Raw genomic sequence first — 12,085 nt, 5'->3', positions numbered from 1 at the left:
TTCTGTCTCATTAGCACCACCGCCATGTAGCTCTCCTGTGGATGTGGCATTTATCATCGATTCTTCGGGCAGCATTGGCAAAAGAAACTACCTGAAACAGAAGAACTTTGTCAAGGAAGTAGCGAAGAGTTTCGGCCTAGCACCAGACCAGAGTCAAGCAGCCATGGTTCTGTACAGTAACTCAGCTTCAGTACAGGCTCGATTCGGCCAGTATGCGACCACGGAGGAGTTCGCCAAAGCTGTGGATGCTCTACCTTACGAGAGAGGCCAGACACGAATCGACAGAGCGCTGGATTTAGCAGCCACTGACATCTTCCCACAAGCCAGAGCGGGCGTGCCTAAGCTTGCCCTGCTGATAACTGACGGTACCCAGACCCCAGCAGCCGACGCCAAAGGCTTGAGAGAGGCCTCCGAGCCCTTGCGCAAGGCAGGCGTTCGTGTTCTAGCCGTGGGTATTGGCAGTGGTGTCGACCGAGATGAACTAAGATTGGTAACGGAGACTGACGACGACGTTGTGGTGGCCACTGACTTTCAAGACCTGCTGCTGAAAATGGCCAACCTGACCAGCAGGGCCTGCGAACTGGCTGGTGAGTGTGGTCAAAGTTAGAGGTCGCTTTGTGGCCTGACTTTGGCTTTTGCAAAACAGCTCTAGCTAGATAGGAATACTGAGATTTCCTGCTTGCATGCTAGCCCGCCAAGTTAATGTCCGCCCCAAACTAGTGTCCAGCCATTCAAAAGGCGCCTGTCGTCGCCTTCTGCGACTTGACTGAGTGCGAGAGAAGCGCTCATGCCATGATTTAAGGCCGCAGCTCGTGTTCTTTGTTTTTCCAGCTGTCAGTAAATCTGTCTGGCCTTTGGGCGCGTTAGCTAGCTTGTCTGGCTTCCAAGAAGGCGCCCATGAAAACAAGGTCTTGACCTCTTGACAGAAGGGCTGGCACAAGAATGAGCTTTGCCGAGTCTCAAGAAAGTACAACTGCATGACACTAATTGCCTTGAATTTCTGTCTCATTAGCACCACCGCCATGTAGCTCTCCTGTGGATGTGGCATTTATCATCGATTCTTCGGGCAGCATTGGCAAAAGAAACTACCTGAAACAGAAGAACTTTGTCAAGGAAGTAGCGAAGAGTTTCGGCCTAGCACCAGACCAGAGTCAAGCAGCCATGGTTCTGTACAGTAACTCAGCTTCAGTACAGGCTCGATTCGGCCAGTATGCGACCACGGAGGAGTTCGCCAAAGCTGTGGATGCTCTACCTTACGAGAGAGGCCAGACACGAATCGACAGAGCGCTGGATTTAGCAGCCACTGACATCTTCCCACAAGCCAGAGCGGGCGTGCCTAAGCTTGCCCTGCTGATAACTGACGGTACCCAGACCCCAGCAGCCGACGCCAAAGGCTTGAGAGAGGCCTCCGAGCCCTTGCGCAAGGCAGGCGTTCGTGTTCTAGCCGTGGGTATTGGCAGTGGTGTCGACCGAGATGAACTAAGATTGGTAACGGAGACTGACGACGACGTTGTGGTGGCCACTGACTTTCAAGACCTGCTGCTGAAAATGGCCAACCTGACCAGCAGGGCCTGCGAACTGGCTGGTGAGTGTGGTCAAAGTTAGAGGTCGCTTTGTGGCCTGACTTTGGCTTTTGCAAAACAGCTCTAGCTAGATAGGAATACTGAGATTTCCTGCTTGCATGCTAGCCCGCCAAGTTAATGTCCGCCCCAAACTAGTGTCCAGCCATTCAAAAGGCGCCTGTCGTCGCCTTCTGCGACTTGACTGAGTGCGAGAGAAGCGCTCATGCCATGATTTAAGGCCGCAGCTCGTGTTCTTTGTTTTTCCAGCTGTCAGTAAATCTGTCTGGCCTTTGGGCGCGTTAGCTAGCTTGTCTGGCTTCCAAGAAGGCGCCCATGAAAACAAGGTCTTGACCTCTTGACAGAAGGGCTGGCACAAGAATGAGCTTTGCCGAGTCTCAAGAAAGTACAACTGCATGACACTAATTGCCTTGAATTTCTGTCTCATTAGCACCACCGCCATGTAGCTCTCCTGTGGATGTGGCATTTATCATCGATTCTTCGGGCAGCATTGGCAAAAGAAACTACCTGAAACAGAAGAACTTTGTCAAGGAAGTAGCGAAGAGTTTCGGCCTAGCACCAGACCAGAGTCAAGCAGCCATGGTTCTGTACAGTAACTCAGCTTCAGTACAGGCTCGATTCGGCCAGTATGCGACCACGGAGGAGTTCGCCAAAGCTGTGGATGCTCTACCTTACGAGAGAGGCCAGACACGAATCGACAGAGCGCTGGATTTAGCAGCCACTGACATCTTCCCACAAGCCAGAGCGGGCGTGCCTAAGCTTGCCCTGCTGATAACTGACGGTACCCAGACCCCAGCAGCCGACGCCAAAGGCTTGAGAGAGGCCTCCGAGCCCTTGCGCAAGGCAGGCGTTCGTGTTCTAGCCGTGGGTATTGGCAGTGGTGTCGACCGAGATGAACTAAGATTGGTAACGGAGACTGACGACGACGTTGTGGTGGCCACTGACTTTCAAGACCTGCTGCTGAAAATGGCCAACCTGACCAGCAGGGCCTGCGAACTGGCTGGTGAGTGTGGTCAAAGTTAGAGGTCGCTTTGTGGCCTGACTTTGGCTTTTGCAAAACAGCTCTAGCTAGATAGGAATACTGAGATTTCCTGCTTGCATGCTAGCCCGCCAAGTTAATGTCCGCCCCAAACTAGTGTCCAGCCATTCAAAAGGCGCCTGTCGTCGCCTTCTGCGACTTGACTGAGTGCGAGAGAAGCGCTCATGCCATGATTTAAGGCCGCAGCTCGTGTTCTTTGTTTTTCCAGCTGTCAGTAAATCTGTCTGGCCTTTGGGCGCGTTAGCTAGCTTGTCTGGCTTCCAAGAAGGCGCCCATGAAAACAAGGTCTTGACCTCTTGACAGAAGGGCTGGCACAAGAATGAGCTTTGCCGAGTCTCAAGAAAGTACAACTGCATGACACTAATTGCCTTGAATTTCTGTCTCATTAGCACCACCGCCATGTAGCTCTCCTGTGGATGTGGCATTTATCATCGATTCTTCGGGCAGCATTGGCAAAAGAAACTACCTGAAACAGAAGAACTTTGTCAAGGAAGTAGCGAAGAGTTTCGGCCTAGCACCAGACCAGAGTCAAGCAGCCATGGTTCTGTACAGTAACTCAGCTTCAGTACAGGCTCGATTCGGCCAGTATGCGACCACGGAGGAGTTCGCCAAAGCTGTGGATGCTCTACCTTACGAGAGAGGCCAGACACGAATCGACAGAGCGCTGGATTTAGCAGCCACTGACATCTTCCCACAAGCCAGAGCGGGCGTGCCTAAGCTTGCCCTGCTGATAACTGACGGTACCCAGACCCCAGCAGCCGACGCCAAAGGCTTGAGAGAGGCCTCCGAGCCCTTGCGCAAGGCAGGCGTTCGTGTTCTAGCCGTGGGTATTGGCAGTGGTGTCGACCGAGATGAACTAAGATTGGTAACGGAGACTGACGACGACGTTGTGGTGGCCACTGACTTTCAAGACCTGCTGCTGAAAATGGCCAACCTGACCAGCAGGGCCTGCGAACTGGCTGGTGAGTGTGGTCAAAGTTAGAGGTCGCTTTGTGGCCTGACTTTGGCTTTTGCAAAACAGCTCTAGCTAGATAGGAATACTGAGATTTCCTGCTTGCATGCTAGCCCGCCAAGTTAATGTCCGCCCCAAACTAGTGTCCAGCCATTCAAAAGGCGCCTGTCGTCGCCTTCTGCGACTTGACTGAGTGCGAGAGAAGCGCTCATGCCATGATTTAAGGCCGCAGCTCGTGTTCTTTGTTTTTCCAGCTGTCAGTAAATCTGTCTGGCCTTTGGGCGCGTTAGCTAGCTTGTCTGGCTTCCAAGAAGGCGCCCATGAAAACAAGGTCTTGACCTCTTAATGGAAGTAGTAGATAGAAACGTATTTCTACTTGTATGTTAGATTTTAAATAGATTTCCTGGTTGTTTGGTAGCCCGTGAAGTTAAACGTATTCCAGGTGGTAACGCTGGGTTTAGACGCACCTTTTGATGAAAAAAAAATTAAATGTTATGTCATCTGTTTTAACGAGTTAGCAACAGAAACTTAACAAATCTCGCATGTTGAGTACATGTTGCAGGATAAATCGATCGGTAAGGCGTGTTTTAAGTTGAAATATAATTTTGGGAAGGGATGACTTCATTAAAAATGTCTATTTCATCGCATTTGTTATAGTTTATATTTAATTAAAAAAATTAAATGTTTTTACTCGGGTAGGACGGAGGGCGCCTTCTTGTTTAATTCCTATGGACATTGCTTTCGTTTTGGATTCTTCGAGTAACGCTGGCCAAGTTGGCTATCATACACAGAAAGACTTTGTGAAGCTTCTCTCTCGCAACCTTGCAATGTCTGTTACTGGTAGTCGTGTAGGAGTCATTTCCTACAGTGCGCAAGCCAGCGTCGATGTTGCATTTCGGGAGCATTCGAACCCCGATGATCTTCAAGCCACCATCGATACTCTCCAGTTTAAGGGAGGAGCATCCCGAATTGACAAGGCTCTTGATCTTGCTCTGGAGGTTCTGTCGAGTTTGAACCGTGGAGCTAGACCCGGAATCCCAAAGGTGGCTGTTCTTTTTACGGATCTGGTCACAGATATTACGGAGTACGACACTCTTAGGAAGGCAGTTGTGCCATATAAAACAGAAGGTGTTGAAGTGATTGCAGTCGGTATCGGGCCACAAGCCGACCTCCAAGAACTGCGTGTGTTGGTTGGCAGCGACGAATACGTTTTAGGGGCTGAATCATTTAAAAGACTCGGTGACTTGGCAGGAAACCTTACCTTGTTAGCATGTAAGGCTGCAGGTAAATATACAAAGTTATTTTTTCTAAAGTACGTGTTGAGGTGCGTCAGAGGACAAGTGAAACCATTATTTATCAAATTGAGGTCGATAAAGGTAAATTAACCCAAGTATCGTTTCTATGAAGATGATGTTTTGAGCATTAGTTCTTTGTAAAAGCAATGTGGGGGATTGGGAGTTGTTTGCGTCTTTAGCGTATTTATATAGTGGAATGCAGTTATATACATTTTCAAATAGCTGGCTAACCCTCTTCATACAATACCCAAGCAGCCTGGCCATTGTACAAGGTCAATTAAGTATCACCTGACGCCTCATGAGACACTGTTTCAAACGTGACTCCTTGGCCGGAACAAATATAAGTTTGTGTTTATACTAGATAGTGACTTAACCAGTTACGCTTTTAGATGATACCAGAAGGCTCCATGGGGTGCAATTTGCAGTGATACTGTTCTCTCGTTAATAGTTATGCGAATCGTTTTGTTACGTTATAGAGTTTATGTAATAAATACTTTTCGAGTGTTTTGGTATTAACACGGTGGTAAGTTTCCCTCTGATCATTTGCTAGCCATTAATGCAGACGTAAATAGAGCGAGTGGGTGTATTTTTCTCGGGCTTGCGCAAACAGGAGGAAAAAAGCGTCCCTGGGTGGTAGGAGTGGGACTGAATGACAAATGACTCGCTCCAAGCCCCGTTTCTCTCGTATGAATCGTCTACGTTTTGCGAGTCCAAGATGGCCGCCAAATATGCAAACAAAATATTTAGCTCCCTCAAGTTCGCAAAATATAGCTTAACGGGTGAAACGCCACCAAGTTACATCACTGCACAATTACTTTATTAGGGGGCCATATTTTAGCTAGTGCTCCTACTATTAACTGGAAATTTTCGATATAGATACTTTAGAACATTTCAGAACAGAACATCTTTTAATCCGCTGTAAATCTGAACTGCTTGCAAATCTTTCTCTTTTTCTTGCTTTCTTTTATGCTTTGATTTCTACTTTTCTAGAGCCCAAGCGAGTCATTCACCCGATGGACGTCGCCATCCTCGTTGACACATCCGAAGGCATTAGCTCCATCGATTTCGAAAGGGAGAAAAACTTTGTCAAGTCCCTTGTCAGGAGTTTTACAATATCATCGAGTTTAAGTCGCGTCAGCATCATGTCATACAGTAATGAAACGGACCTTACTGTCAATTTCTCCGACCAACAAACCAAGAAAAGCCTCTTACGACGCGTCGACGCTCTTCCTTTCCTTGGAGGACGAACACAGATTGACCAAGCTCTGGAAACAGCAGCTGCACAGCTGTTCTCCCCTAGTGGGACTGCTCGGGCTGCTGTACCAAGGACCATTGTCATCGTAACGACGCAGTGTTGCCAAGATCGCATGACAGGTTCTAGTAGACTGAATGAAACGGTTGCTCTGTTGCGAAGAAATGGTGTCAAGATCCTGGTGACGGCTGTTTGTGATGATGTTGATGACGAGGGGCTTGGAACGCTTGTCGAGGATGAAGAGGATATAATTACCGCTGACTCTTTTGAGGGCTTGGCGGCGGCAGCTGAGAAAGTCAGTGCAGCGGCGTCCCAAGTTGCAGGTACTTTTGCGTGTACTCGCATTCGTTATGCTGCTTTTTTGAAAGAGCTTTGTTTATTGGGCAGTTGCTCTCCCCTCTACAGGGGCTTCTGGTATAGTCGCTAAGCTAAGGACTGGGGAGAGAAATATATAAGACTCGCGGTGCACTGTAGCACAGAGACGTCTCTCGCCTTTTCTCCTTTGCGATCGTCCCCCGTGCACCTCGCCTCCTTATTTTCCCCCTGTGTTTTTTTTTTTTTTTTTTTTCTTGTTTTACTAAAGAAATAAGACCTTTGCGGGTGAAAGAGAAGCGGTGGAACTAACAGAAATTTAAATAGTTAGAATCTTAAGCAGGACTGAAATTATTTCGTCGAAAGGGCCTTTTTGTGACCTGTTTTCAGCTGTATTGTTTAAAATGTACAGCGAGTTTAAATGTGTGTGAAATATGAGCCAAATTGAAATACTACTCCGTGCGCTAAGCGATTGAAAAACTAGCGCGGATGGAATTTATGCGAAACAGAACACTTTTAAGACCTTTTAATGTGCCAGTAGAGAAAGTCATGAGGTTGTCTACATTTTATTTGTACGCGACCATCTTTTCGAGCTGCAAATCAACTTGTAGGCTCGATTTCTGCCGCTCTTACGGGTCCGATCGCGTAAGCGCGGATTCATTTCCCGAAACAACTGCTGTCAATCGAGCCTGATCAATTTGAAGTAAATAATTTTTGTTTACTTTCAGCCGTTTCGATCAAAATTTACATTTACAAACGTATATCTTGAAAAATAGATAAGGGATGCTTTAGAAAGACTTTTGCGAGGTTTTTCTTGTCTGAATATTTACTTCGCCCGTGGAAATGAAGCGTGCTACCAGGAACTAAAAGGAACATTTTGACAACTTGTGCCACGTTTGGACTACTGAGTGATTCGTATTTACGTTTTAAAAAGTAATTCAACGTGTGCCATACCACAGATTGTTCCCTATCCTCGTTTGTTGCACGTTAAAGCTATCATTTAAGTCATACCTCAGACTTGGTGCTTGTGGCTGGGAAGGTATTCCTGAGTACATCACTATGTGAAGCAGATTTTGGCAATATCAACTACGGCAGTTCTTGATCCAAACCTCAACCGTGGTTATTGAAGAACTTAATCCTTACTTCCTTTGGATATCTCCTTTCATTACACATCGTTCTGCTTTACAAGAGAGGGACAAAATCCTTACCGGAACGATAAACTGTGTGCCCGGGACGAAAACGCCTGCACTTCGTTTAGTGAACGGTATATGGAAGTCATGGTGTCACGCAGTGTGTCACGCGGTACAATTTTTTAGCAGATCTTTCCTCGAGGCTCTCGTTACGAACACTCACGTAATCAAAAGACACTTGACTAAAAGCGTACAATAGCTGGTTTTCACATGACGTCACTAAAATTCAAACTACAAAACTATTAATCTTCCTGAGATTTTACTTTAATGATGATCAATGATGTATAAGAGTAACTGAAAACTAATATTCATACAAATTTTCGCTCCGAATGGGTTCTTTGGTTTTGTGATACACTACGCTTGAATTTCTTAGCTTTTGCGTGACGCGGCCTTTACATGACGGCCTAGTATTATTTTAATGTTTTAGAGTTCCTCGAGGAATAAATTCACGCTTTTGTAGCAATGCTCAGTGACAGATATTTCTGTTGGTTTCCGGCCGCCATGTTGGTGCCCATACGGATGGGCACCAGCATGGCGTCTCCATACAAATCTTTATAAACTTAGGTAAAAAATTTGTCCGCAAATCATGCATAAGAAAAATTGCCGTGAACAGAATCTTGGCAAGAGTGTTTGCATATTTGCCTTCTTTCATTTCCCAGATTCTGGACTTTATCTATTGAACGGTTTTGATGTTGATTTTAATTTATTTTGAATGGCGTGACACTGAAAACCAACAATAGTCGTTCAGATGATTTCACCCTTTAATCAATTGTCAACCTCTTTTACCTATGTATTGGACTGGAACTAGCTCGCAACTGAGACTAACACGGGGAGTCTTCTCAGATATAGATGAAATTTATCTTTTTGTAATGATATTCGCCCGCGTGAGCCTCGATTGCAAGCTAGTTCCACTCCAGTACCGAGAATACCGAATATGGTCCATTCCAGTTGAGCGCGGCGATGTTTAGATTTTTCGGCGGAAAGATAGTTGAAAGTTACGTGTGAAAAAATGGCGGAAAGTAGCAGGATTTATTGAGCGTTCTACCAACAAATAGTAGACAATGCAATTCTGGAAGTGGGGGGCGCGGTGGCCCCAAGGTTAGTGCCCTCGACCCCGGAGCGAGCGGTCCGGGTTGGAGCCCTGGACGGGGACATTGTGTTCTGCTCCTGGGCAAGACACTTAACTCTCACAGTGCCTCTCTCCACCCAAAGTGTATAAATGCGTACCGACGAATTTAATGCTGTGGGGCAACATCCCATCCAAGGGGGAGTAGAAATTCTCCTAGTCGCCTCATGCTACTAAAACCGGGATAATCTCCAGCCCGATAAGCCACTTAGTTCGTATACAGACTATACCTTTACCTTTACAATTCTGTAAACTACAAAATGCCCCAAACCTCAACCATATAGCGTCTGCTCTATTCGAAACAAAAATAAATGTGCGACAAAAGCGACTGAATGAAGAAGAGAAGCCGCAAGCACCTCACGGGACAATTTACCGACTTAGTTTCGTGCAGAAAGTAAAAGAAAATCTTCGGTATAAAATTATCTTGCTGGGGACCGCGAATTGAACAATGAGCGAACCTAACCTTTCAACACTTCATTACTAGTAACCTCTTTGGTTCTGTCCTTACATGAGTTATTTTGAGTTCTCGTCTTAATCCTCCATTTTTTTGCTATTGAAACATGTAAACTCAGTCCATGATAATTCTGAAATTTGAAAATAGTGTATTCACTCTGAAACGCATCAAACGTTTCCTTCCGCGCAAAGCCAGAGAAATTTGTGTTCGAGGAAACCTTGGGTAGGAAAATCACGTGATTATCGCGTCATCATCGTTAATCGAAAAGCTCCGTTTTCAAAATGTTTTCTGTCCACACTAAAACGCAAAGCCGGCGTTTTCAAATTCCTCCGGATTAGCGTGGAAGGTTGGCCTAACCGTAGAAAGAAACTGCGTTTTCAAATTCCTCCGGATTAGCGTGGAAGGTTGGCCTAACCGTAGAGTGAAACTGCGTTTTCAAATTCCTCCGGACTAGCGTGGAAGGTTGGCCTAACCGTAGAGTGAAACTGCGTTTTCAAATTCCTCCGGATTAGCGTGGAAGGTTGGCCTAACCGTAGAGTGAAACTGCGTTTTCAAATTCCTCCGGATTAGCGTGGAAGGTTGGCCTAACCGTAGAGTGAAACTGCGTTTTCAAATTTCTCCGGATTAGCGTGGAAGGTTGGCCTAACCGTAGAGTGAAACTGCGTTTTCAAATTCCTCCGGATTAGCGTGGAAGGTTGGCCTAACCGTAGAGTGAAACTGCGTTTTCAAATTCCTCCGGATTAGCGTGGAAGGTTGGCCTAACCGTAGAAAGAAACTGCGTTTTCAAATTCCTCCGGATTAGCGTGGAAGGTTGGCCTAACCGTAGAAAGAAACTGCGTTTTCAAATTCCTCCGGATTAGCGTGGAAGGTTGGCCTAACCGTAGAGTGAAACTGCGTTTTCAAATTCCTCCGGATTAGCGTGGAAGGTTGGCCTAACCGTAGAGTGAAACTGCGTTTTCAAATTTCTCCGGATTAGCGTGGAAGGTTGGCCTAACCGTAGAGTGAAACTGCGTTTTCAAATTCCTCCGGATTAGCGTGGAAGGTTGGCCTAACCGTAGAGTGAAACTGCGTTTTCAAATTTCTCCGGATTAGCGTGGAAGGTTGGCCTAACCGTAGAGTGAAACTGCGTTTTCAAATTCCTCCGTATTAGCGTGGAAGGTTGGCCTAACCGTAGAAAGAAACTGCGTTTTCAAATTTCTCCGGATTAGCGTGGAAGGTTGGCCTAACCGTAGAAAGAAGCTGCGTTTTCAAATTCCTCCGGATTAGCGTGGAAGGTTGGCCTAACCGTAGAGTGAAACTGCGTTTTCAAATTTCTCCGGATTAGCGTGGAAGGTTGGCCTAACCGTAGAGTGAAACTGCGTTTTCAAATTCCTCCGGATTAGCGTGGAAGGTTGGCCTAACCGTAGAGTGAAACTGCGTTTTCAAATTCCTCCGGATTAGCGTGGAAGGTTGGCCTAACCGTAGAGTGAAACTGCGTTTTCAAATTCCTCCGGATTAGCGTGGAAGGTTGGCCTAACCGTAGAAAGAAACTGCGTTTTCAAATTCCTCCGGATTAGCGTGGAAGGTTGGCCTAACCGTAGAAAGAAACTGCGTTTTCAAATTCCTCCGGATTAGCGTGGAAGGTTGGCCTAACCGTAGAGTGAAACTGCGTTTTCAAATTCCTCCGGACTAGCGTGGAAGGTTGGCCTAACCGTAGAGTGAAACTGCGTTTTCAAATTCCTCCGGATTAGCGTGGAAGGTTGACCAAACCGTAGAAAGAAACTGCGTTTTCAAATTCCTCCGGATTAGCGTGGAAGGTTGGCCTAACCGTAGAGTGAAACTGCGTTTTCAAATTCCTCCGGATTAGCGTGGAAGGTTGGCCTAACCGTAGAAAGAAACTGCGTTTTCAAATTCCTCCGGATTAGCGTGAAAGGTTGACCAAACCGTAGAAAGAAACTGCGTTTTCAAATTCCTCCGGATTAGCGTGGAAGGTTGGCCTAACCGTAGAAAGAAACTGCGTTTTCAAATTTCTCCGGCGTAGTGTGGACTGTGCCTTAAGACTTGGTTGAGCATAAGGGACAATGCACCTGAATGCTACGTCTTTCATACGTTTCTGCGCTGGTTCTCTCATTGTCCCTGATGTTTTATGCAGTCGACTAAAACTGCCACCATAGGTAAGAAATGAAAGGTTCAAGGGATTATGCGATTTGAAGGAATGACAAGAAAGGAGTGAGATATCAGTCTGACTTGACGTAGATGAGGGAAAATGGTGGTTTACAGTGAAGATTGAATGTAAATTTTTTTTATTCAACAAATTGATAGAAGGACGCCAAAGTGCATTTCCCTAACCTGAGGTGCTCTTGTATTGGGAGTAGGCCGTCTGCCAGTTTTCGGGCTTTTTTTTTTTTTTCATGTTTAGTTATCCCTCAACTTTGCCCCAATTTTATATAAATTTACTTGTATTGTCTGAAAAGCTCTTTTCCAATCTCCACGTTCCAGCACCTGAACGATGCGCTAAAGTGGCCGACATTGCTTTTATAATGGACTCCTCGGATAGTATAGGCATCCAGAACTATCAGATACAAAAAGACTTTGTCAACGCGATCGCGGAAAGCTTTGACATACAGCCCACCGGAAGCCGAGCAGGAGTCGTCGTTGCCGGTAAGGAGGCAACTTTGAACATCAAATTTGGTGACTACCTGCACGCTGAGGACTTCCAAGAGGCCGTTGACAGACTTCCCTACACAGCAGGCAACGCTAGCATCAACGAAGCCCTTAAAGTAGCTCTTACACAGCTACTGGTTGTTCAAGGTGGCGCGAGACCTGGGGTGGCGAAGATCTTAGTCCTGATAACAAGCGACACACAGAATCAAACGGTAGATAACGGTCTGGTTGACGCAGTCGCT

At 46.4% G+C, this 12,085-nt stretch overlaps 1 protein-coding gene across 1 annotated transcript; it reads left to right on the top strand.

Annotated features, from left to right (window-relative positions):
* Window positions 1-4,135: 4,135 nt before the first annotated feature.
* LOC145486580 (von Willebrand factor A domain-containing protein 2-like) lies at window positions 4,136-12,085 on the top strand (the record flags this gene model as incomplete). The annotated part of the gene is made up of 3 exons (XM_081465270.1): window positions 4,136-4,855; window positions 5,857-6,441; window positions 11,679-12,085. Coding segments are annotated over exons 1-3 (1,548 nt in total), but the record flags the coding sequence as incomplete, so codon positions are not given.

This window comes from Orbicella franksi, chromosome 5 (assembly GCF_964199315.1).
Source record: "Orbicella franksi chromosome 5, jaOrbFran1.1, whole genome shotgun sequence".
Lineage (NCBI taxonomy): Eukaryota > Metazoa > Cnidaria > Anthozoa > Scleractinia > Merulinidae > Orbicella > Orbicella franksi.
This window is presented reverse-complemented; position numbering and strand designations above follow the sequence as displayed.